The sequence below is a fragment of the Pongo abelii genome, chromosome 3 (genome assembly GCF_028885655.2).
Source record: "Pongo abelii isolate AG06213 chromosome 3, NHGRI_mPonAbe1-v2.0_pri, whole genome shotgun sequence".
NCBI lineage: Eukaryota > Metazoa > Chordata > Mammalia > Primates > Hominidae > Pongo > Pongo abelii.
In genome coordinates this window covers 92123941-92151273 of record NC_071988.2, presented here as the reverse complement: position 1 = coordinate 92151273, position 27333 = coordinate 92123941, and the positions used below count along the sequence as shown (strand labels likewise).

The following is a 27333-nucleotide window of genomic DNA, read 5'->3' as shown; positions in this document are numbered from 1 at the left end:
TATTATAGAAAACATACACCTGCATACTGCAGAATAAAGAAAAAAGTGAAAAAAGAAAAACAAAAACACTGGTTTCAAGTTCAGACACAGTAGGGTTTTAAAACCCTAATCCAAATCAGTGACTTGTACAATTTCTGAGCTTTAGTTTTCTAAGATGTTAAGACACTGAGATACTAATTTCCAAGGTTGTTGTGAACATTACAGAAAATAGTGCCTAACAAATTTTAAATGTTCAACATATTCCATATACCATCAATATTTCCCTTGGAATGTGTTTAGTGTGGGAATGCCTATAGCAAAAATAAACAGTAATGCAAAGTCAGGATTCATGGCCAAACATAACTATTTATTCATTTTTTTCTTATAAACATTGAATTTCTTCTTTAAAAAAAAACAAACACCTAGAATTTAAATATTTCCCATCCCATCACATACAAGTCTGTACACATTATTTACATCTTTTGAATAAAACATATTACAGATTTTCTGACATTCAGCATCCCTTTTTAAACAAAAATGAAGCAATTAAACTTTGATCAGTAACAACTACAATTTGCATAATCCGGCACAGTTTGTAATATAGCGCCTATGTTGAATTTCATAACTTAGATGATTTTTCCCCTTCTAGTTACTTGATTATAAGAGAGAAACTGTCTCCATGAGAGTAGTTCCCTGTCTTTATGCACTCTTCTCAATACTTGCACAGTGTAAATGCCGCCCTTATTCTTCCATTACTTGGCACTGACAATATTCCTCTGCTTTTGTCTTCAGAAATGATTTCTATTCGAACTTTAAAAGTGTTCTCATATATACTGTATTCTCTTTCAACCTAGATTTCATGACACTGTTCCTAGTGGTAATTCTATGCAGTAAAAGTTAAACCTATAGGAAAAGTTCAAATAAAACATCAAGTAAGTGTTTCCTACAAGATTAGTGCCCTCACCACCCTGGTTATGCATGTACAATAATAAATACAAGTTAGTGGCTCCAAAAAAACTATTTTCCCTAAAAACAGTCATTTCTGTCGAACAATTTAAGGAGCAAAGCATCCTTAAAATGAAAATGCACTAATCTTTTTTACAACCTGCACAATTAAGTATTTCAGAAAAACAAAAACTTGTGCAAAATGGTAAGAAACGCCCACCTATACAAATTTAATATTAAATCAGATGAGAACATGAATTTACAAATAAAAAACAATTTAATATTAATAATATATGGAGAAATTAAATATTGAAATTTTAACTTTGTATCACTAATAATCTCAGCTTCAGTGAAATAATTTAAAGAAAGCTGTCAAACACTAATTTCCTAAATAAACTGAAACCTATGAATTGACAGTAAATACTTCAGAATCTCTAACAATGAAGACCTGCAAAATCAGCCTAATTATTTTCCAGTGTGTGTGTACACTCACAGTGGAAAAACATGCTGCTGGAAAAAGCCAGTGATTTTACTATCTACCTTTGAGAACTATAGCCCAAATTTTTCAATTATTTAGTTCTATATGCAGAAAAAGTTATTACATTATTGCAAAACTCATTTTTGTATTTTCTCTCTTTTGTCAAAATGTGAATCAGTTCAGCTACAAGTGACAGACATACAGTGCAGTTTTATACCTTCAAAATGGATTATTCTCTGTGATCAGCCTATTAGGAAAGCCTTAAAAAATCAAAATCATCTGTGGTCAGAATTTTTGTTACATCTTCAAATTAAACTTTTCCATTAAATCTTAAGATAGCTTTACTGCTAAACATTTATCATATCATACACAATTAAGGTGATAGCTGAACAACAGTGATTTCCATGGTAAATTTTAATATTACAACAAAACTCTGATATTTAAGTTATTTAAGAGTAGTCCTTAAAGTGTTTCTAAGAATTAGTATATATTCTTTAATTTCAAAATAAGCTTAAAGTATAAATCTGTGTTTTTAAGAATTGGTAGATTCTTTAATATCCCAGATAAATTTCAAAATAAGGTAAGTTTTCTTATTGGTATGCAGTCACATTTCCAAATTATAAATATATTTTTGGTCCTACATCTTTTAAAAAGACATTAAAAGTTATAAATATATGAAAAGGTTATACAATTCTAAATATTTTGTGATATGTAGGCTTAAAACTCAGCATAATTAGTACATGAAACTTATTCCTATTTCTTTGTACAAAAATCTCCAGTTGTTTATTAAAGTCAAATTGTTCATCTGAGTGAAAACATTTTTTAAAAAATGGCAGTAAAGGCTGTTGTTTCCTTAAACTACTTCTATCTTAAATATTGGATCCACTTTTCCATAGTATCCATTCAATCAATACTATCCTACAGTAGTTAAAATTAAATTGAGAAGTTTTCACGAAAAGGAACAAAAATAGAAAACAAGTTCTAGAGAAAGGACTTGGTTTTTTCCATTAATATATCTAACTAAGGTAATTAAGGTAAGGTAATTAAGCTGAATTTTTTTAAAAAGTAAAACCTCCACATCCAAGTGATATTTTCCACTTCAAAATAGTGACATCAGGAAACTATTCTTTTATTCAATGATGCTACCAATGCTTAAAACATTCTCTTGTGCAAATTCAGAAATCATGGCACTTTCCTTTGAACTTCCCTAATGGTTTAGCTCCAGAGAACAGCCAAATTTAAATTACAGTTGAGCTGATGATTAAGACAGGTCATATTGGCTGGCTGTGGTGGCTCACACCTGTAATCCCAGCACTTTGGGAGGCTGGGGAGAGCGGATCACTTGAGGTCAGGAGTTTGAGACCAGCCTGGCCAATATGTTGAAACCCCATCTCTACTAAAAATACAAAAATTAGCCAGGTGTGGCGCTGCCTGTAATCCCAGCTACTTGGGAGGCTGAGGCAGGGGAAATGCTTGAACCCAGGAGGTGGAGGTTGCAGTGAGCTGAGATCATGCCATTGTACTCCAGCCCGGGCAACAGAGCAAGACTCCATCTTAAAAAAATAAAAATAAAAAAAATAAAAAAATAAAAAAAGGTCATATTAAGCTGCCAAAAGTGTTTGGTGTAACTAAAATGATGAAACTGATTTTCCTGCATAACAAACTGCTTTTCATGGCATGCTCTAGAACAGTTCCAAAAACATTATACTTTTGCAATATAGCTGGAATAAATGGTGCTCCCAAAAGAACCACTTTGAAGATCAACTCTCATTTGGATGTTAAGGCATGACTTGTTCACCTTAAAAAGAAAGTTCTACACCTCAATATTTGTATCTCACATATTCTACCGTTTCAGTGGTTATGAAAACCTCTCTCAGAGAGGGGTAAACAAAAGAATAAATGAAATGTTGTTTTGCTATTTTCCCATAAGCAAGGAAAATGCTAATATATAAAATGGAGTCTGGTGGTTATATATGTAATATATAAATATCCACATCATCTCTATTTCCTGATAAGAGATTGTAGTGTTTTATCCATCCTGATAAGACAGGCAGTAACTCAGTCTGAGATATATTATACACAAAACGTATCTTCTCCTACCTAATACATTTTATGATGACCATTTAGAATTTACAAATGACTAACAGAGGGAGGGAAAGTGGAAAGAGACTGCAATTAAAAATCTTCCGATTTAAGGTAAATTAACCTCCAAAACCTCTACCAGCAACTAACATGCTTGTTATTTTAGTGCAGTCTAATGCCATGGTTTTTAAGGGAAAGGGAATAATCAAGTCAGCAAATGAAAGCCAGTAGCACCATCTACTGCTAATTAAAATATTTTCACTCTTTTTGTTATTAATTTCTCTCTACCACCACTACTCCATCAATTAAAGTAATTCCAAAACATTGCTTCATATCAACATTTAACCAAAAAAAACATTGTGTGTGACAATAATACTATGTTAACTTACTACTTTATATTTTATGGGATGCTTTCATCAAAGGATAAGAAAACCAACTGTTGCTTTATAGCTACGTATTAATATAGAAAGCAAGGGGGAAAATAATTATCTTGGTTACTTACAAATTAATTAAAGAAATCCAAAAAGAATCCAATAGACATTTATCAGCAAACTCTATTGCAGAACAAAGCACTGATCCTTATATTTAAAAGGGCATCTTACTAACTTTCATGGGAACCAACCAAATCAAATCAACCTTTTATTACATCAGTTCTTTCACTTTCTGATTTTTTCCTTACTTGTAGCCATGTAACACCATATGCAATGCCAGGCCTCTCCCCTATAGAACTGCTATGCTTTGTTACCATATATACACATACATACATCTCCTTACTTCCCAGTGACTGTGATTAAAGAAATACTCTAAGCAGGCACCTGAGATTCTGGCACAGTGAAAACAAACTATCTACATATAATGGGAAAGTAGGTCTTACTACTAAAAACAAGTACAGTGTACTACTGTATAAGGCTTGAAAGGGCAAGATTAATTTTTCACTATTCTCTCTATACTTGGCTATTGCAACTCCTTTTTTACTAGAATGATATGAAGTCAAATACAATTATGGAAGACTGAGTAATTCTGTGCTTCATTTTCCTATATAGACAAGATTCAAAATCACCTCACAAATTTTATTTCTGAATCAACCCATAATGATTCATATTATCTATCTGAATACAAAAAGATTTAAGGAAATTAACTAGCTCTGACTGCAGTTTATAAATAAGCTTTACCAATAAATGTCCAAGATATTTAACTCTGCCAGGCTTTCCTGTTACTTCTACTGTTGGTACTTGGTAAATAATTGCTAGAAATGAAGTGGAGAAAAAGGCAATTTCTAGTCAACATAATTGTAATGGCATTAAATTGTATCACTGCTCTATTTTAATGGCAAAACAAATTGATTTAATTTTAGATTCTTTTCTACTGAGTGTTTTTAATCTATACTATTTCAGAGCAAGCATTTCTTCCTAGATGTGAAAGAGGTGTATGTTTCAACTGAAGGAAGGATATATATTTCTAACTGAAGAAAGATTTATCAAAAATGACAAAACTAAAACTGGATTTCTAAAAAGGATATTTTCTAGAATAAAACTGAAGTGGAAAAATTAATATTTATTCTAAAAACTAAGTTTCTGAACTTGTTATTTATGGTAATAATTCACTAGAAAGTCATGGCGAATAAAATTTAGAAGTTAATAACTACTGAATTAGCATTTTTCATTATCTAATATTGCTGCAAAGAAAAACATTTCCTTTCATGGTGGAAAAACCAGAAGTCAGAATGCTTCAAACTGGGCCTATAATAACCAAAGAAGGTACGGTATCATCTTAAAATGACAGGCAAACTTCAGCTCCATTCACTGAATGGAAATGCTAAGAAGTGATCAATTTCCCCCAACAGTCCTTAAATTCCACGTTTAATGTCTGTACCTAAAATTAATAATTTATTTTTAACTTCTCATGGAAGTTGATTCCTAAAAGGAAGTCTCTAAGACTTTGTTTATAAGTAATTGATTAAAATCTTCATGCCATTCTATTCAAAGGTTTTCAGACAAAACTTTCTAGAACTTGACTCCCCATCCCTAACTCCCCATACATACTAACATCTCCATGCCCCCAGCCAAATATACGTTCCTATCCCCTCCTCTTCAAAGTAGAAGGGAATTCTGCAGACTTACGGCTCATTTGGCAATTGCTAGGAAACCTCACAGTTCAGCATCACCTCTGAAAATGGCAATCCCATATATAACCTGAATTTTTACATCTACAGTGCAGTTAACATGTAGAAAGAAGCCAAAATGTAATACATTTCAACATCCTCAAGTTTCAGTATCACAGATATCAAGAGGTGGGAAAAGACCTGCTTGTAGAGCTTTAAGCATTGTTGAACATAATATATTACCATCAATATAAAAAATAATTAACAAATATTTTTTATGTTCTACATGCATACCCTTACAAATTCTGTTTCTTCAAAGCAGTAAAGGCTGGAGATCACCATTTTAGGTAAACTATGGCTTTTATCATAGATATTTTACAACATGCACCAGTAAGTGCCCTGGGTAGTAATCCTAATATTGTTTCAAGCCCTGTTCAGTTCTATATCTATGCTTTGCACCTCAGAAGTGAGCCTGCCAAGGCACTTAAAAACATAAGTCTTTTGGGGACTTCAAAAATGGGCCACAATTTATACCACACAGAAACCAATCCATCGGCAGCTCAATCGACAAGCACTTTCTTGCAGCACACAATATTATTAAAAAACTCCTCAAGTAACCAAAACCAAGTTTAAAAACACTAAGATAAATTTACCCTTATCAAGTATATAGAGAATGGTTCTTGGCTTCCCCTAGCAATAGAATACGGTTTCACATAATCAGAACAAAGAAAAAGGAACCCAAACAAGCCCCCGCCCCCAAACCTAGGACAAAAACAATCCAGATAAAAACAAAATATAACAAAATCCCCAATACACTCCACACTGCTTCATTTGAGGAACAATTTGCACAGCTCTGCATCCTTTTATCTGTCTTTTGAGGTGAGTTTTTCAATCAGTTCTTGGAGTGGTGCAAGTTCTCTTCTATCAATAAGGTTGAATTCCTACGCATGATAAAGAAAGGCAGAATAAATAGCAAAAACATTATTTGCATCTTATTCCAAAGTAAATTACCATGAACATTTGTTGGAAATTAGCTTTTGAAGTACATAAAATAGATTTTTTTTTTTCTTGTTCACTAGGTCTGTGTCTTGGGTAAATCACTTAACCACTCCTGATGTTATGCTTTTACATCTGTGACATCAGGATAAGTCCCCCTATCTCATAAAATTATTGTGGGGACTAAATGTGATACTGGATGTTAACTACTTCATGTAATGCCTGACACAAAGTAACAATAAATGGGAGTTGCTGCTTCCTGTTGAAAGGAATGATCTGGACACCATTTACAGTTAACCAAGTAGACACACACACACACACACACACACACACACACACACAAAACACTAGCATCTCAGGCAAATTCAGCATTATATGAAAAGCCAAAACCTGGTTACAAACTAACGTATCTGCAAGCTATCATAAGATATGGTAGGAAAATAACATGAATATGGTTGAATCCACAAATGATAAATTAAAGTCCTGTGAAGAACAAATGAGAAAGCCTGAATTTAATTTGTGCTCCTTTAGAAATTCCACCCGTCATTCTGAAGTTCACTTCTGAATAGATTTCCCCTGAACTATAAACTATAAGGCTAGTAAAGAGAGGCTTGTCTACACTTCTCATCTTCTGCCATGGTAAGGCATTCTTAGCTTCCAATTTAATTCATTTATTAGCATCTACCATATGCCAAGCACTACAGTTAAATATTGGAGAGAAGCATTAGAGGATATTTAATAACAGGACCAAGCCCAAGATTTGTAGAGTCTGGGACAAGAACACAAATGGGTATATACCATATGACTAAATTACTAAATTTTATATTAAGCTAGAATGTTGTTAAGTAAAACATGTTCTATCCTACTACCTTAACAAATATACTTTCACAGCGACCAGGAGAACAGATTCAAACTTAGAATTCTCCAGACTCCTCAGGATTCTGCACTGGAAAGTAGTGACATGAGGAAAGCCAGCCCCAGGTGCCTAGTCCTCAGAAAACCTCCTTGCTTTTCCAACCCCATCCACCCTGCACCTCAAGAGGTCTCACATACAAGTGTGGACACTTTGGGTAATGTCCACATGCCCTCAGAAACAGCTGCCATCAGCAACCCCTCAGGCCTAGAGGTATACATATCAGAGACGGGACCTGCCCTCAAAAGAATGGAGCCCAGAAAAAGATGCATGGAGACCCTGGAAATACATTTTGGACCATGTGGACAGAGAATTCTGGGTTTCAGGTACCCAAGCAAGCAACAAAAGGGATCTAGGTAGGCATATTCTTAGCCCTATGGATTCCTCAGTCTGTGGGGAGGGGTGCAGGCTGCGGAAGGACCAGAGCAGGTATCTCTAAATTGTGGGGCCCAAGGCAGGTGCCCCCCTTACTTAATCAAACAGTGATACTGTATAACTAATAGACCTACCTTTAAGAAGCTCACAGTGTCCTGAGATACAAACAGGATCAGATGTGGTAAATGCTATGTATCAATCCCTTGCTATTTGCTAGGAGTTGGGAAACACAGTGTAAGATCACTGAGTCAAGTAAAATTAACCCTTCTGGAGGGAGAATATATTCTCTTAAACCACCACAACCTGAACTTTAGCAATCATGTTCTGCCTGAACCAAACACAGATGCAAACTTTAGGACAACATTTTCTTTGTTCCTGAGTTCTGGACATGGGATACCACAGTAAAGTAACTGTTGAGAGCAACAGTTTTGGCAAGTTACAATCTCCTAAAGTATGTTTATATAGGAAAAATGTGTGCCTTCAGTGTGAGGAGTGTGTATGGGGGGAAGATGGATACAAATTTCTTAAGAGAACAGGGGAAGTGGCAAAGGCATTTATAAATATATGCCTGTAGATATACAAAAATAACACTAATTCAAGATGTTCAATTGTTTATTCTCCTGATGACCATCTCCCCTTCTCAACCTCCAACAACAACAATAACAACAATAAAAAACTGATTAGCTCTTTTATTTCCACCTCTTTTTCATTTTTGCCTGTTATTTCTCTTATACTTAGAGCACGGTGAGAGTACTGTCACTGCTCTTAGTCTACATTTCTAAGGCCAGTTATTTGAAGACTAAAAAAAAGAGGAAGTCAACTAGGAAGTCAGACCAAAGACTAATGGCCCTCTGGCACAGAAACATTCTTTGTGACATATTTTTCCCTCAGACATGATGGATAGTCCTTAACTTAAAACTTATTTAGAATGTGGTTTTTTTTTAAAAAAAAAAAAAAGGACAAAAAACAGATGTGATATTCAAAACCCATTCCTGCACCAGAGTCCGCTAATAAAGATCCAGGGCAGACTGCAGTAGGAGAAGCACTAAAATGCCCAGGAGAACCAGTTCATCCACAGATCTGCCAAACTAGTCAGATTCATTATCCAGCCCCTCCATATGGCCTATTAACTGAAGCAAATCCAAGGCACGACTTTTCAAATCCATTTTAGACTTGCATACCATCAACTTGGAAACTAATAAAATTTAGAAACAAAAAGTCAGTCCTTATCATCATGGAAAAGTGTAGAAGAGGATGCAGACTACAGAGATATGGCAAATTCCATCCTGACAGTGTGAATGCGGTATTCACCTTAGAACTATGAAGATAAATGCTTACCCTGAGCACCAAAGGCCTCCTAATCCAACTTACCTGGACAAAAAAAATAAAGTGCTTGAAAGATGTATTTAGATGTGCTTCCTCCTGAAGCTGGATCACAGGGTCAAAATGCTGATGATAAATGTGAGCATAAACCCTAAAGAGGCGTTTGAGTATAGTTTTTGCCACAGACATGAAATTCTTTGGGAACGGGACACCTAGAAAAGAGATAAACAACTCCCTCTAGTAACAAGAGATGACAACAAGACAATATGAGTTTGTCGGCAAAGGGCAACATAAATTACCAAGACAAGGCTGAAAAGAAGTAGCATTTATGAATTTATACATATACCCATTATACCTTTTCAGAATTTCTCAACATGTCATGAATGAAAATAAACTTCAAAGTTTTTATGGTATAAGAATTAGTCTTCATTACAGCCTGTTATGTCTCTAACATACTGCCACCACATTTCTAAAATGAAACACACACACACCCAAGATGGTAGTAGAGCTAAAACTCACACTCAGATCATCGGATTTCTTAAGTCTCAATACAAATATGTGCTGAACAGAAATAATGCATTAACCACCTTCAGTTTTGTTTAAAATGCTTGCAGTTTATATTGTACTTTTTTCTATGGGAATTACTTCATTACTACTCCAGGTCTACATTTGTCCTGAAATTAGCTGCATTCTCTATTCCATCGATTTGTAAATTACAGCACTTTTACAGCACTGAAATACAAAAGTAGAAAAATACAAAATCCCTGTGGAGAAGAGGGAACTCTTATATACTGTTGGTGGGAACACAGATTGGTATGGCCGCTATGGAAAACAGCATGGAGGTTCCTAAAGAATTAAAAATAGAATACCGTATGACCCAGCAATCCGTCTTCTAGGTATATACCCAAAGGAAATGAAATAACCCAGTCATAAAGGTATCTGCACTCCTATGTTCACTACAGCATTGTCCACAATAGCCAAGATATGGAAACAACCCAGGTGTCCATCAACAGATGAATGGATTTTTAAAACTGTGCTATATATACACAATGAAATATTATTCAGCTACAAAAAGAGATCTTGCAATTTGCCACAACATAGATGGACCTGGAGGACGTTATGCTAAGTGAAACAAGCCAGACACAGAAAGAAAAATATTGTATAACCTCATTTATATGTGGAATTTTTTTTTTTAAGTCAAATATACAGAGACAGAGGATAAAACAGTGGCTACCAGGGGGAGTGGTGGAGCTAAGTGAAAGGACAGAAAGTAGCAGATACGTAAAATGAACAAGACTAAAGATCTAATGTAGAACATGAGGACCATAGTTACAAATAGTGTACTTAGTGTACTGAGGCTGGGCAGTGACTCACGCCTATAATCCCAACACTTGGGAGGACAAGGTGGGAGTATCACTTGAGCCAGGAGTTCAAGACCAGCCTGGGCAACATAGTGGCCCCTTGCCTCTACAAAAAATAGAAATTAGCTAGGTATGGTGGTGTATACCTGTGGCCCAGTTACTTAAGAGGCTGAAGCAATAGGATTGCTTGAGCCCAGGAGATGCGGCTGCAGTGAGATGTGACTGTGCCACTGAACTCCAGCCTTGGCAACAGAGTGAGACCCTGTCTCAAAAAAAAAAATTTAAAAGAAGAATAGTATATTGTATTCAGGATTTTTGCTAAATGAGATTACAGCTGGTCTCACCACAAGGGGGAAAAAGGGTAGCTATGTAAGATGATGGATGTGTTCATCTGTTCCATTATAATAACCATTTTATTATGTATAATCTCATAACATCACGTTGTACACCTTAAATATACACAATAAAATTTATTTTAAAAATATACACAATAAAATGTATTTTAAAAAATGTATAAAATCCCATATCCTTTTTTAAACTTACTAAATGATGCAGATTGGCAAAACAGCCAATATTGGTACTACTAGGTTCAATGTCATCATATTGCCATCATATTGCTATTGCTCATTTAAAATTATTATAGTTCACAAAGACACATAAGACAAACCAAAGTGAAAAGACAATCTATAAAATAATATGCACTCAACAATAACGATGTCATGAAAAACCAAAAATGACTAAAGTGCACATTTCCCGATCAAAGGAGGCTAAAGAGACAACAAATAAATGAAAACAAATATAAAAGATTTCCTTTGCTTATAAAGTACATTATTAAGAAAACCTGAAAAGCCCAAATAAGATCTATATAGTATAGCATCAGTATGAATTTCCTAAGTTTGATATCTGTACTGTGATTTTTTTAAGGAAATACATATTAAAGTTTGTAAAGGCATCATATACGCAACTTACTCTTAAACAGTTTAGGAAAAGGAATGAATGAATGTATGTGTATGTGTGAGAGAGGCTGGGGAGAGGGAGAGGGAGGGAGGAAGATGTTAACAACTAAGAATCTGGATGAAGGGTTTGTATGATTCTTTTTACATTTCTTTGTATAAGTCTTGTAAACTTTCTAAATGTTTGAAATTGGATCAAAATAAAAATTTTACAACTGTATTATGAGAGAGAAGAGATAAGGTGGGGACACTCATCCAACCCTTATGATATATATATATGTAATTCAGTCTTGAAAAATTGCTCATTTATTAAAAAAGTTCCAAGTGGTTAATGCATTCAATAAGTGTTTAAAATACTCCTTAACAACAACTATTTATATTGTTGTCACATTTTTTTTCAAAAAAAATCATAAAATGTCAAAAAGTTCTAACATTACAGGAGCAGACTCAGCTTTTTGAGACAATCAGTTGTTAGAAGTTTGAGAAGGCAAAAACATGACTATCTAAATGTAAACAATTTCTACTTGATAAGTCTGCCCTTAAAAGTAAATATAAAAAAGCAAAGTCACTCAGCCGATGATACAGCAACCCCTCAAATCTTGTTTTCTTCTCACATAGCTTAATATCTGAATCTGTAAGATTCATATTGTGGGTCATAAATTCAAACTCCCTTTTGATCACAAATATATTACTAAATAACACTGGATAGAAGCCATATGAACTTCCCTAAATAAGTAGATATGACTGTGGCAGATGTTATTAGCTATCTACTCAATATCCATTCTCTTTTTTGGGCCAGATTTTGTTACTATCCTAGATATACTGATCTCATCATTTAAAATTATAGAGAGGGTTCCCAGCACTTTGGGAGGCCAAAGTGGGTAGATCACTCGAGGTCAGGAGTTCTAGACCAGCCTGGCCAACATGGTGAAACCCTGTCTCTACTAAAAATGCAAAAAAATTAGCTGGGCGTGGTGGCACGCGTCTGTAGTCCCAGTTACTTGGGAGGCTGAGGCAAGAGAATCACTTGAACCTGGGAGGTGGAGGTTGCAGTGAGCCGAGATCGCGCCACTGCACTCCAGCCTGGGCAATAGAGAGAGACTTTGTCTCCCAAAAAATGAAAAATTTAGATTAAAATAAATAAAATAAAATAGAGGGTTTACCTTAATGTTCATGATAAATTTGGTATGAAAAAGATAGAACACCTTTAAGTGCATAAGATTAAAAATATATGTTATATATGGTAATTTACCATGGTTCCTAGAATAGGAATAACCCTCCATCTAGAACTTTCTACTGAAAGGGCTTCTTAAGCCTTTCCCTTACTTCAGGGAAGTAAGTTTATTCTCAATGATGATCATAATTGTTTTTTAAAGTATTAAAAAATGCTATCATTGTCTGAAAATAAACTCAGTGATACTTTAATCTAGAATATCATCAAAAATAATTACCTTAAGAGAGGGAGATCATTTATTTATTTTCTAATAAACCCATCCTTTCAGCTAATTATGCATTTAAAAGCACTAAGTTAAAGCGGAAAAGCTCAATTCACACAGGATCACTTGCTTATTTTACCACTGGGTTAACAAACTTTTGTGCCTCTTCTTGGGAACTGCATAACATATACATATATCAACACAGCCGTAAAGAACTCTCCAACTAGATACAGTGGAAAGAGGGAGGAAAATTCTATAAACATATAAAAGATAAATTATGATGGATCCCAATTACAAAAAATAATTATACCAATTTTTGATGGAAATAATGTCTCATCATCCAACTGGTCCTGAACCCAAGTCATCAAGTAATCAATATACTTTGGTGCAGAGCACTTAATAGGTTTCTTTATGTTTGTTCCATCTGCCCAATGATACTCATATCTGCAATGGAGAAATAAAAAGTACACAGAAGATTAGTATATACCTATACACGGTGTATATATTTTATGTATCTATATTACTAATGTACACACAGACATGTTTTCAACACTCTGCTCCTCCAAATAAAGATATATTTTTAAATACCCAGTGGACTACTTTGCATTTATCACAATCCAAACTAAGTAGGTCCCAACAAACTCATGTTTTGTTTCTATGCTCTTCTCACATGTCAATTTTTTTACATAGCCGTCATAAATAGCATTTATATTTTAGAATCAGACGTTATTGTAGTAGAAAAACTAGCTTACTTCCTAGTTCTATGATGACTACTTTTGGACTTTATGGTTGTTTTTCTTCCTTAAAAACCACTTCTCCTTACATAGTACAATTCTTTTTAACTTGGGGCTCTAAATTTTCGGTTAAGGATAGAGAATGACACAGAAGCACCAAAATAAGATTAATGAAGATGAGAATGATTTCATATTTGAGTACATTTAACTGAAGAGCTAAACATGTCTTTAAAGAAGGTCCAAAGAAAATTTGCAACCCAAATAAAGGCTTTTGGTATTAGCAGAACACCACCATCCTTTGATTCAATAAACATCTAATATGCACCTTCCATGTAAAAGACACTAAGAACAAGAAACACTAAAATGAAAGACACTTTCCCTACTCTCAAGGAAAACAGGCTAGTAGAAAATACAGACTCCAGAGTGAAGATGTAAAAACAGTATAAGAACCCTAAAAGAGGCCGGGCACAGTGGCTCACACCTGTAATCCTAGCACTTCAGGAGGCTGAGGCACGCGGATCACTTGAGGTCAGGAGTTCGAGACCAGCCTGGCCAACATGGTGAAACCCAGTCTCTACTAAAAATACAAAAATTAGCCAGAAATCGCTTGAACCAGGGAGGCGGAGGTTGCAGTGCGCCAAGATGGTGCCCATTCCAGCCTGAGCAACAGAGTGAGACTCCGTCTCAAAAAAAAAAAAAAAACCCTAAAAGAGTTACATACACACACATACCCTGAATTTTGAGATAAGGAAGATGCATACAGGTGAAACTCCAAAGTGGAAAAATCTCTAAACTGAACTAGCATTTAGTATTTTAGTTTCCAAAAGGTTACTCCTGCTGCTTAACTTCTCCCTTTGATTCAATTCTACCCTTGTTCCCAGAGTTTGCGCTAAATGACAGGCCAGTGAGCCTGGGAAAGGAGATGACAATATACAATAGAAAAATACTACAGGGTATTTTAAACAATAAAAATTATCTTCAGATAGGATAAATGAGGATGCTTTCTATTTAATCAGAACTACTTATACCTGAACAATAATATTAAACAAGTTATACCTGAATTAAACATTCTGTAGACAACCTTACTGCCAAAAGCGGGGCAATAAGGATGAAGTCCACTTTGAAGGTCTCCAAGGATATACTTTCCAACACCTCTTGATATCCTGTTTTTACTGTTTAGTCACTTTCCAACACCTCTTGATATCCTGTTTTTACTGTTTAATCACTTTCACAGTCAAAATCACTTTCACAATCAAAAGATTCTTTCTAATATAACACTAAAGTTCTTAGTGCAATTTAAGCCTATTGTATCTCCTTGTTTGCTCCTCTTAGGAGCTAGAGACCATGAATGGTAAGATTTTAGCTATCATTATGATTTTTTTTTCTTTTTTGATACAGGGTCTTGCTCTGTAGCTTTGGCTGAAGTACAGTGGCACAAGCATAGCTCACTGCACCCTTGAACTCCTGGGCTCAAGCAATCCTCCCATCTTGGCCTCCCAAAGTGCTGAGATTACAGGTGTGAGCCACCATCCCCAGCCCATCATTATTCTTAAGAGACAGGGGCACAACCATGTTTACTACCTTATGTTAAGAAACCTTAACATTTTTAACCCTCCCTCACAATCAAGTTTTCATCTTGTCAATCATTTTCAGATGTTTCACATTCATATTTAAATGTAAAAATCAGAAACAGACAAGGTAAACCAAAGAATGAATCATTTTCAATATCCTGAAGTGTTTTTAAAAAATATTAACTTTCAATATCCTAAGGCTTTTTGAAAAATAAAATAATTAGGCCGGGAACGGTGGCTCACGCCTGTAATGCCAGCACTTTGGGAGGCCGAGGTGGGCGGATCACGAGGTCAGGAGATCAAGACCATCTTGGCTAACACGGTGAAACCCCGTCTCTACTAAAAATACAAAAAATTAGCCGGGTGTGGTGGCAGGCACCTGTAGTCCCAGCTACTCGGGGGGCTGAGGCAGGAGAATGGCGCAAACCCAGGAGGCGAGCTTGCAGTGAGCCGAGATCGCGCCACTGCACTCCGGCCTGGGTGAAAGAACGAGACTCCGTCTCAAAAAATAAATAAATAAAATAAAATAATTGTATATTGCTTAGACCTTTAGAGTTTACAACTATGACTCCCTAATCTCTTCTTTTTCTTTCGTCGTGTTTATACTTAGGATGACTTCCTTCATTCTGTAGCTCTATTTTGCTGCGATGCCTTTCTCATTCTACCTTTGACAGACTATTCTCTTTGAAATGTATTTCTGTCATCACAGCATGAACTTGTAAACTGCAAACTCCAATTCACAATTTCTTTTTTAATAATAATAAAAATCAGTAACTGAGGGCCAGGTGCAGTGGCTCACCCCTGTAATCCCAGCACTTTGGGAGGCCGAGGAGGGCAGATCACTTGAGGTCAGGAGTTTGAGACCAGCCTGGCCAATATGATGAAACCCCATCTATACTAAAAATACAAAAATAGCCGGGTATGGTGGCATGCACCTGTAATCCCAGCTACTCAAGAGGCTGAGGCAGGAAGATCTCTTGAACCTAGGATGCAGAGGTTGCAGTAAGCCAAGATTGCACCACTGCACTCTAGCCTGGGCAATAGAGCGAGATTCTGTCTCAAAAAAATAAAATAAAAATAAAAAAACAGTATCTGAGAACAAAGTTCTATGAGCCATCATTCAATACCACTTTGCAAGGGGCTTAGCATTTATTAAGTATTGACAAATGCCTCTCCTAGGCACAATCCTGCATCTGCTGGTAAAAATGAAGAACTATGACAACAACTACATCTTCTTAGCACTAATGACTGGGAAATGTCAAGATTCTCCCAAAAAAAAAAAAAAAAAAGGAGAAAGGAAGAGAGGGAGGAAAGAAAAGAAGAGAAGGAAGAAGAAAAGAGACGTAGAAAAAGAAGAAAGAGAAGGAGGGAGAAAGGAAAGAAAAGAAGGAAGAAAGAAGAGAAAGAGAGGAAAGCAGACACGCAGGCAGGAGACCACACAGCTTTAACGTTATGTACGCACACATGTATGCATACAGGAGCAGAGACAAACAGCTCTCAAGCCAGAAGAACTGGCTTTCTTAGAAGACAGTGCTATTTAATTTCTCAAGGCATAACTAACCATAGAATAGAAAAATTAAACACATCTATTTTCACAAGTGAAGCTTAACCAAAGTGAACACCAGTCATACTGGCAAGAATTAATACTAAAGGGGGACTGATTTCATTTCTAAATGCCCCCGTTCCTCTAAGAAATCTTCCCGAAATAACAAGTAACAGAAATTCACACTCTAGCTTTGATGATAAAACTAGGAGACACCTATGTCTTTAAATTACTTTTTTTTTTTTTTTTGAGACAGAGTCTCACTCTATCATTCAGGCTGGAGTACACTGGCACGATCTCAGCTCACTGCAACCTCACCTCCACCTCCCAGGTTTAAGTGATGCTCCTGCCTCAACCTCCTGAGTAGCTGGGATTACAGATGCGCACCACCACGCCCAGCTAATTTTTCTATTTTTAGTAGAGACGAGATTCACCATGTTGCCCAGGCTGCTCTCAACCTCCCGACCTCAGGTGATGATCTGCCAGTCTCAGCCTCCCGAAGTGCTGGGATTATAGGCATGAGCCACTGTGCCCAGCCTAAACCACATTATTTTTTAAAGGGACTATCTTGACTAGACTTTTCAAAAAGGTGAGGTGGGGAGTGTGACAGTTCATACAAGTTCAAACAGGGTGAGGAGAGAACAAAAGATGCACCTGCAACTACAAACCCCATACAAAGTCCACAGAAGACGTTTCTCCAAAGTAAACAGTCCCGTGACGGGTAAAAACCACAAACATACATCTGCAGGAAGAGGTGTAAATGGAGGAAGGGAATTGACAGACGCTAGATTCTGAATAGCTCTGCAGCTATACTCATCTCCATGGGCTAGAAAGAAGTGAAGGTTCAAACACAGCTTTGTGTCTTTCCTAGTGCAGTCTTCCTTTCCCTTTACTGAGAACTGCCAACTTCTTTTACCTCTTCATATGGTATCTCCATATTTTTCCTGAGCTACAATATTATACTTCTGTTATGGGCTCTTTGATCATTTGACTAAATTCTTTGAGTCTATGGCAATGCATAGAGCAATATTCTTATAATGAATGTTGACATATGATGTAAAACACATGTATGTTTTTTACATTTAGGTACCACTAAATAAATGATAACTGTCATTGCTAGTATTAGTAGAAGTAATAATAAAAGCCAGTTTCCAAAATGTACCTATTCAACCCACATTTTTTGGGTGTTAAAACAAGGTGGCAAGCTCTGTCCTTGCACCAAAAGGGAATTAAAAGAACAAATCCAACAGGTTAAATAAAACATATATGAATAGTGTAAGAAATATAACAAACAAATTTCATTACAAAGGTAAAAAAAGTTAAATAGTCTGATGAAATCAGAAGGCTTGACAGAGAAATATTTGATAATAGACTTGAAGATCAGTAAGATTTTTTGAAATATTGACAGAAAATGACAGGAGTGAAATGGGAGAGAAGAAAAATGTCCAAGAGAAGAAAAGAATAAGCAAGCTTCCAGAGAAGTATGTAATGGAGGGAACAGCAAGGTATTTCAGTAATCCAATTAGGATAGACTAGAGAAGACACATAAGCAAACAAAGGAAAGGCAAGATGGACAGTCACAAAGCCCAAGCTAAGGAATCTAGATTAATAGTCACTGGCAAACCTCAGAAAGAGATGATAAGTAGAAAAATTATATGGTCAGAAACCTCGCTCTTCTCTAAGAACCGTAAAATAATGTAAAAATAAGAAACTGATCATTAACTATGTCTTACTTTGGGCCAGCTGACATCACTGGACAACTCTCTTCTGTACAGAAGTCTGTGATAGTTCCATAAAGCATGTTGATCTGATTGAAGAAATCCACAGCTGTAAAGCAAGTATCAGTTGTAAGTAAAACAGAATGGCTAAATTTAAAATGAAATTTTAATTGTACTTGAACAGAATAGGCTTATCGGCGTTCATTCCCCTACAAAGAACAGGTGAAAACCATACACACGTCTCAATACATTGAAATGAGGAGCTTGTGTTCATCAAACGACTCCCTTGAGAGCAAAAAGGCAAGCACAGAGATGAAGAGATTATTTGCAAAACATACAAACAACAGAATTCTTATATCCAGAATACATAAAGAACTCATATAGCTCAATAAGAAAAAGACAACACAGCTGAAAAATGTGAGACAGTTTTAAACTGTCACTTCACAAAAGAAATTTCCAGGTGGTCAAATGTCCTATGAAGAGATGTTGGTAATCATGGAACTACAAATTGAAATGATAGTGGGATGCCAGTCCATAGGCCCTAAAAAGGCTAAGATTTATCTGAAAATGCAACAAGGCAAGAATCCAACACATTCTTAAAGAAGAACCAGGCTGGGCACGATGCATCATACCTGTAATCCCAACACATTCACAGGCCAAGGCTGGAGAATCGCTTGAGCCCAGGAATTCAAGACCAGCCTGGGAAATAAACTGAGACCTCGTCTCTGCCAATAAAAATAAAATTAGCTGGGCATGGTGGTGCATGCCTGTGGTTCCAGCTACACAGGAGGGTGAGGTGGGAGGATTCCTTGAACCCAGAAGTCAGGCTGCCGTGAGCCATGATCACATTACTGCACTTCAGCCTGTATGACGGAATATGTCTCTAAACAAAAACTAAGGTAAGTATTAAGATTTATAAAGCACAACGAATAAAACAGTATGATTTTAGTAGACCAATGGAACAGAAGACAGACCTAGGCAATTACAGAGACCTAGGCAATTACAGATGCAAACACAGATGAAACATTTGATTTATGACATAGCCATCATTGCAGAATAAGCAAAGGACAATCTTTTCATAAATATTTCTGAATCAACTGGTTATTGCTATGGGAAAAAATAAAACCTGGCCAGGCAGTTGGCTCACACCTGTAATCCCAGCATTTTGGGAGGCTGGGGCAAGAGAATGGCTTGAGGCCAGGAGTTTAAGACCAGCCTGGGGAACATAGCAAGACCCCATCTCGGCAAAAAATATTTTAAAAATTAACCAAGTATGGTGGTGCTCTGCTGCAGTCCAAGCCACACCACTCAGAAGGCTGAGACAGGAGGATTGCTTGACCCCAGGAGTTCGAGGCTATAATGAGCTATGATCTCACCACTGCACTCCAGCCTGAGCCAAAGCACAAGACCTTGTCTCAAAAAAGAATAAAGTAAAATGAGGCCAGGCGCGGTGGCTCACGCCTGTAATCCCAGCACTTTGGGAGACTGAGGCAGGTGATCACCTGAGGTCAGGAGTTCGAGACCAGCCATGATCAACATGGAGAAATCTTGTCTCTACTAAAAATACAAAATTAGCCAGGTATGGTGGCACATGCCTGTAATCCCAGCTACTCAGGAGGCTGAGGCAGGAGAATTGCTTGAACCCGGGAGACGGAGGTTGCAATGAGCCTAGATCATGCCATCGCACTCCAGCCTAGGCAACAAGAGCAAAACTCCGTCTCAAAAAAATAAATAAAGTAAAATGAAATCAAATAAAATTTGACTCTTCACTCATGTCATACCCAAAAAGCAATTCAAAGTAGACTGTACCTCTAAATGTGAAAGGCAAGACAATTAAGTTTAAAAGAACATAGAAAAATATATTTGTGACCTTTGACATGTATAAATTTCTTAAAAAGAGCATAGGCTGGGCAAGATGGCTCACGCCTGTAACCCCAGCACTTGCGGAGACCAAGGCCTGGGGAGGATCACTTGAGCCCCAGAGTTTGGGACCACCCTGGGCAACACAGTAAAATCCCATCACTACAAAAAATTAAATAATAAATAAATTAGCTGGGCATGGTGGTCATGCCTGTAATCCCAGCACTCTGGAACACTCTAGGAGGCTGAGGTGGGAGGATCGCTTGAGCCAGGGAAGTTCAAAGCTGCAGTGAACCATATCATGCCACTGCACTCCAAGCTGGATGACAGGGCAAAACCCCCTCAAAAAAATAAAAATTTAATTTTAAAAAAAGAGAACAAAATGCACTAATCATAAAGGAATAGTTTCCAGGTTTCATTAGATTTGTTCCAAGGTTGATATTTTTGATGCTAATATTTTTTTTCCTTTTTTTTGCTGTTCATTTTTCTTTTTTTGGCCTCTATTTCCTGGTGATGAGATATTCATATTTTATATTGACCCAAGAGCTGACAACCTCATTAAATTCATCTATTAGTAATAATAATTATGGTCTTTTAGATATTCAACATATTTCCTTTTCCAAAAAGGGATTTTCAGAACAATCAACATATTTTTTATTGGCTATAATAATGAAAAGAATAATTCTTTCTTCCTTTCCAGTCAGTATATTTGTTATTATTTTTCTTGCCTTACTGAATTGGTTAAGACTCCAGTAACTGGCTGGGCGCGGTGGCTCATGCCTGTAATCCCAGCACTTTTGGGAGGCTGAGGTGGGTGGACCATCTGAGGTCAGGAGTTCGAGACCAGCCTGAACAATATGGTGAAACCCTATCTCTACTGAAATACCAAAAATTAGCCGGACATGGCGGCATGCACCTGTAGTCCCAGCTACTCAGGAGGCTGAGACAGGGGAACTGCTTGAACCCAGGAGGCGGAGGTTGCAGTGAGCTGAGATCACGCCACTGCACTCCAGCCTGGGTGACAGAGTGAGACTCCGTCTCAAAAAAAAAAAAAAAAAAAAAAAGACTCCAGTAACATATTGGTGGTGAATATCCTTTACTCTTTCCTAAATTAAGAAAAAATTTCAACATTTACTATCATAATGTTATAGCTATTCTGCAAATAGGTATGCTTTATCAGAAGAAAGTTCTCATCTATTACTTGACAACCCTTTTATTATAGATTTTGAATTTTAACAAATGGTTTTTCTGCATGTATTGTTGTGATATGATTTTTTTTCTCCTTGATTTTGGCTAATGCAGTGAATTACAATGACCAATTTACATTTTTTTCCTAATTTTTTTTTTGAGGTAGGATCTCACTCTATTGCCCAGGCTTGAGGTGCAGTCAGAGCTCACTGCAGCCTCCAACTCCTGGGTTCAAACAATCCTCCCGCCTCAATCTCCTTGAGTAATTAGGACTACAGGCATGCAACACCACACCTGGTTAACTTTTAAAATTTTTTATAAATAGTGGGACTCAGCCAGGCACAGTGGCTCACACCTGTAATCCCAGCGCTTTGGGAGGCTGACACGGGTGGATCACCTGAGGTGAGGAGTTCGAGACCAGCCTGACTAACATGGAGAAACCCCGTCTCTACTAAAAATACCAAATTAGCCGGGCACAGTGGCGCATGCCTGTAATCCCAGCTATTCGGGAGGCTGAGGCAAGAGAACCGCTTGAACCTGGGAGGCAAAGGTTGCGGTGAGCCGAGATCGTGCCATTGCACTCCAGCCTGGGCAACAAGAGCAAAACTCCGCCTCAAATAAAAAAAAAAATAGTGGGACTCACTATATTGCCTAGGCTGATCTGAACCCCCTGGCCTCAAGCAATCTTTCCACCTTGGCCTCCCAAAGCACTGGGATTACAGGTGTGAGCCACAACCTGAGGCCCCTCAAATGTTAAACTAACCTTTGTATTTCTGGAATAAACTCAACTTAGTCATAATGTATTATATACACTTTTAAAATGTTACTAGATTCCATTCACTAATACTTTTATTAGAATTTTTACATCTATGTTCATTTCAAAAGTTAGATGACCTAGTTCCCTTTCTTCTAATGTTCATGTAGAACTCATAAAACTGATATTTTTTCCATTCTTTGTAAGAGCCAAAGGCTGGCGTTATTTCTTCCTTGTTTCATGGAAATACTACCGTGGCAAGGTTTTTAAATAGATTACAATTTTTTTTAAGTTATAAGATTATTCAGATTTTTTATTCTAGTGTTAACTTTGATAAGTTGAATTTTTATAAGAATTCGGTTATTTCAATTAAACTTTCAAATTTATTGGGATAAATTTATAACTTGTTCACAATATTCTCTTACAACTTTTTTTTTTTTGAGACGGAGTCTCGCTCTGTCGCCCAGGCTGGAATGCAGTGGCGCGATCTTGGCTCGCTGCAAGCTCTGCCTCCCGGGCTCACGCCATTCTCCTGCCTCAGCCTCCCAAGGAGCTGGGACTACAGGCGCCCGCCACCACGCCCAGAGAATTTTTTGTATTTTTAGTGGAAACGGGGTTTCGCTGTGTTAGCCAGGATGGTCTCGATCTCCTGACCTCGTGATCCACCTGCCTCAGCCTCCCAAAGTGCTGGGATTACAGGCGTGAGCCACTGCGCCCAGCCTCTCTTACTACTTTTAATGCTATGTAAGATCTGGTGTGTATTTACTTTTTTATCCCTGATATTGGTTATTTGTGCTAATATTATTAAATAATTAATATTTTACATTAATATTATTTTTAAAATATTAAAATATTTTTTTCTTGATCAATCTTACCAGGAGTTAGAAATTTTTAAACTTTTCAAAGAATCACTTTTTTTTTTTTTTTTTTTGAGATGAAGTCTTGCTCTGTCATCCAGGCTGGAGTGCAGTGCTGTAATCTTGGCTCACTGCAACCTCTGCCTCCCAGGTTCAAGTGATTCTCCTGCTTCAGCCTCCCAAGCAGGTAGGATTACAGGCACCCGCCACCACACCAAGCTAATTTTTGTATTTTTAGTAGAGACGGGGTTTCACCATGTTGGCCAGGCTGGTCTTGAACTTCTGACCTCAAGTTATCCACCTACCTCGGCCTCCCAAAGTGCTGGGATTATAGGTGTGAGCTACCACGCCCAGCCCAATTCCCTTTATTGTATGTTTCTTTTCTATTTTATTAACTTCTGTTCTTTACTGATAACCTCTTTTAACTTTTTTTTTTTTTTTTTTGAGACGGAGTTTCACTCTTGTTGCCTAGGCTGGAGTACAATGGCGCAATCTCAGCTCACTACAAGCTCCGCTTCCTGGGTTCAAGCAATTTTCCTGCCTCAGCCTCCCAAGTAGCTGGGATACAGGCATGCCCCACCACGCCCAGCTAATTTTTTTATTTTTAGTAGAGATGGGGTTTCGCCATGTTGGCCAGGCTGGTCTCGAACTTCTGACCTCAGGTGATCCACCCACCTCGGCCTCCCAAAGTGCTGGGATTACAGGCATGAACCACTGCACCTGGCCTCACCTCTTTTAACTTTCTTTGCATTTAATTTGCTGTTGTTTTTCCAACCTCTGGAGATTGATGCTTAGTTCATTAACTTTTACTATTTTTCCTTTTCTAATATATGTATTTATGTAAGGCTCTAAATTTCCTCTAACACAGCTTTAGCTATAATATATCCCACAAGTTTCCATATATAGTATTTTCATTACCAAATTTCAGTTCAAAATATTTTCTGATTTCCATTGAGATTTACTTTTTCCAAACATATACAGATTTCTGTTTATTACTGCTTTCTAGCCAGATTCCACCATGGTCAGAGAACGTATTGGTTTCCATTTTTGAAAATGTACATATATATACTCTTAGGTGCTTAGGTCATGTGCTCCTAGGTCAAGTCTGTTAATCATGTTGCTCAAATTTTTATAATTCCTTACTGATTTTTTCTTCTGCATTTTCTATCTGTTACTGAAAGAGGAATGTTAAAATCTCCCATTATGACCATGGATTTGTCTACTTCTCCTTTTAGTTCAGTCGACTAATATTAATAAATTTTTGAGACGTTATTAGAAACATATGCATTCAGAATTTTATATATTATTTGGGAACTGAACCATTTATCATTTTAAAATATCCTTTTTTATTGCTTTTTGCCTTAAAAGTCTACTTTATCTGACATAACACGACTATCGGCATTCTTTGGATTAGTGTTTAACTTTAGTTTCAACCATTCTATATATCTGTATATTTAAAGTATGTCTTGCAGCATTCAGATTTGTTTTGCTTTGTAATCATCTTGACACACTGGTGTGTTTGTTTGTTTTGTTTTGTTTTGTTTTTGCGATGGAGTCTCACTCTGTCACCCAGGCTAGAGAGCAGTGGTGTAATCACAACTCACTGCAGCATCCACCTTCTGGGCTCAAGCGATCTTCCCACCTCAGCCTCTCAAGTAGCTGGGACCACAGGTGTCATCATGCCTGGCTAACTTTTTTATTTTTGGTAAAGATGGAGATTTGCCATGTTGTCCACGATGGTCTCAAACTCCTGGGCACAAGTGATCCTCCCACCATGGCCTCCCAAAGTGCAAAGATTACAGGCATGAGCCACCATGCCCAGACAATCAACTTTTCTGTTGGACCATTTTGTCCTTTACATTTAATACAATTACTATTGATAATATTTGGATTTCAACGTACTATTAATATCCTACTATTTGCTATCTATTTATCCTATTCATTGTATGATTATTTTTCTCTCCTTACGTGTTTATTAATTCTATTTTATTTCATTTTTTTAGAGACAGGGTCTCACTCTGTCACTCAAACTGGATTGCAGTGGTAGAATCATGGTACACTGCAGCCTTGAACTCCTGGGCTCAAATATTCCTCCCACCTCAGCCTCCCAAGTAGCTATGGCTACATGTACGTACATCTCCGGCTAGCTTATTCTTTTCTTAGAGAGAGGGTCTTGCTATGTTGCCTAGCATAGCCCTTATTGCTGAATTTAAGAGCTCTATGTATACTTTGGATACAGGTCCTTTATCATGTATGTGGTCTGCAAAGATTTTCTGCTAGCCAGTGGCTTCATTTTTCATTTTCTTTACAATGTCTTTCACAGAGCAGAATTTTAAATTTTCTTTCTCTTTTTTTGTTGGAGAGAGAGTCTCGCTCTGTCACCCAGGCTGGAGTGCAGTGGCATGATCTTGCCTCACTGCAACCTCCACTTCCCAGGCTCCAGCAATTCTCATGCCTCAGCCTGCCAAGTAGCTGGAACTACAGGGATACACCACCATGCCTGGCTAATTTTTTATTTGTATTTTTAGTAGAGATGGGGTTTCATCATGTTGGCCAGGATGGTCTTGAACTCCTGAGCTCAAGTGATCCGCCCACCATGGCCTCCCAAAATGCTGGGATTACAGACGTGAGCCACCGTGCCTGGCCTCTTAAATTTTCATGAGGTCTAATTTATTAATTTTTTCTTTTAAAAGCACACTTTTGGTTTTGTATGTAGAAACTCATCACCAAATCCAAGGTTGCATAGATTTTTCTCCCGTTTTTTTTTCCTAGAAGTTTTATAGTATTGTGTTGTATTTTTAGGTCTATCATTCAATTCATGCTAATTTTTCTGAAAGGTGTAAATCTGTGTCTAGTTTATGTTTCTGCATCTGGGTGTCCCAATGTTTCACTACTATTTGTTGAAAAAATAATCCTTTCTCCACTGAATTGCCTTTTCCTCTTTGTCAAGATCAGCTGACTATTTATATGGACCACCGGTCACTTTCATAACTTCAAATAGATTTTTCTGTGTTCCATTTTGAACATACTCACTTTGAGACCACATTTAGACATCAAAATAGTGTTATCAGGTAGAGTTCTGACTAATTCGTGAAGCCTGGGGAGAGAGCTCAACTACAGTGATGAATGCAAGAGTCCTTGGTGGGTAAATTTTTATTTTATTTGTTTAAGAAGAGGTCTCCCTATGCTGCCCAGGCTAACCTCCAACTCCTGGACTCGAGCCATCCTCCCACCTCAGCCTCTGGAGTAGCTAGGACTACAGGTGTGAACCACCCCTCCCAGCTAATTTATTTTATTTTATATTTTTGTAGATACAGATTTTGCCTAGGCTAGTCTCAAACTCCTGGCCTCAAACAATCCTCCTACCTCGGCCTCCCAAAATGCTGGGATTATAGCGTGAGCCAATGCACCCAGTCTCTCCTTATATTCTTCAGGATTATTTTTTATTATTCTATTTTTCTCCTGTATTAGGTAAGTAATTATACTTTCACCTATTATTTGGATATAGATCTTATCAATAATTCCCTTTACTCCTTTGTAAACCTGAAATGTTTACTGAATCACTGCCAGTGACTGGAAGTATCTGTCCTGACTCCAACCCTATTCACCTACTTCATCAAGTGTCATTTGGGAAGACTGCTATAAATAAGGAAAATTTTAAGTCCAACACTTCAGTTAAATGTTGTATTTTCAAAGCAGAGTATGTCCTAAGCAGATGTTCTAATGCTTCAGTCCAAAGTAATCTTTGTCCAGCTGTAGTAAAATCATAGAATTACTGTGAAATTTTAAGAGTTCTCAAAGTTCTAGGCGTTTCAGTAGTACAGTAGTCCCCCTTTATCTGTAGTTTCACTATCCATGGTTTCAGTTATCTGTGATGAACCATGGGCTGAAAATATTAAATGGAAAATTTCAGAAATAAACAATATGTAAGTTTTAAATTGTGTGCCATTCTGAGTAACATGATGAAATTTTACAGCATCTCACACCATCTCACTCCGTCCGCTTGGGATGTGAATCATCCCTGTGTCTAGCTGTATACCTGCCCATTAATCACTTATAGTAGCCACCTTGGTTATCAGAGTGAAGGATTACAAAAAGGGTTAAGTAAAGCACAATAAGATTATTTTGAAAGAGACAGACTATATTCACATAACTTTTACTACAGT

The 27333-nt window shown here is 37.0% G+C and overlaps 1 protein-coding gene across 3 annotated transcripts in view; it reads right to left on the bottom strand.

The window, feature by feature from the left end:
• Positions 1 to 325: 325 nt before the first annotated feature.
• MOB1B (MOB kinase activator 1B) overlaps positions 326 to 27333 on the bottom strand; it is an 84025-nt gene continuing 57017 nt past the window's right edge. For all 3 annotated transcript variants that reach the window (XM_009240058.4, XM_054554035.1, XM_054554037.1), the window contains 4 exons: positions 18524 to 18617; positions 13253 to 13386; positions 9241 to 9404; positions 326 to 6526 (listed from right to left, as the gene is read on the bottom strand). In XM_009240058.4, coding sequence (XP_009238333.1) covers positions 6449 to 6526; positions 9241 to 9404; positions 13253 to 13386; positions 18524 to 18617 — 470 coding nt within the window. In that variant the 3' untranslated portion in view covers positions 326 to 6448. The remainder of the gene's footprint in view (positions 6527 to 9240; positions 9405 to 13252; positions 13387 to 18523; positions 18618 to 27333) is intronic.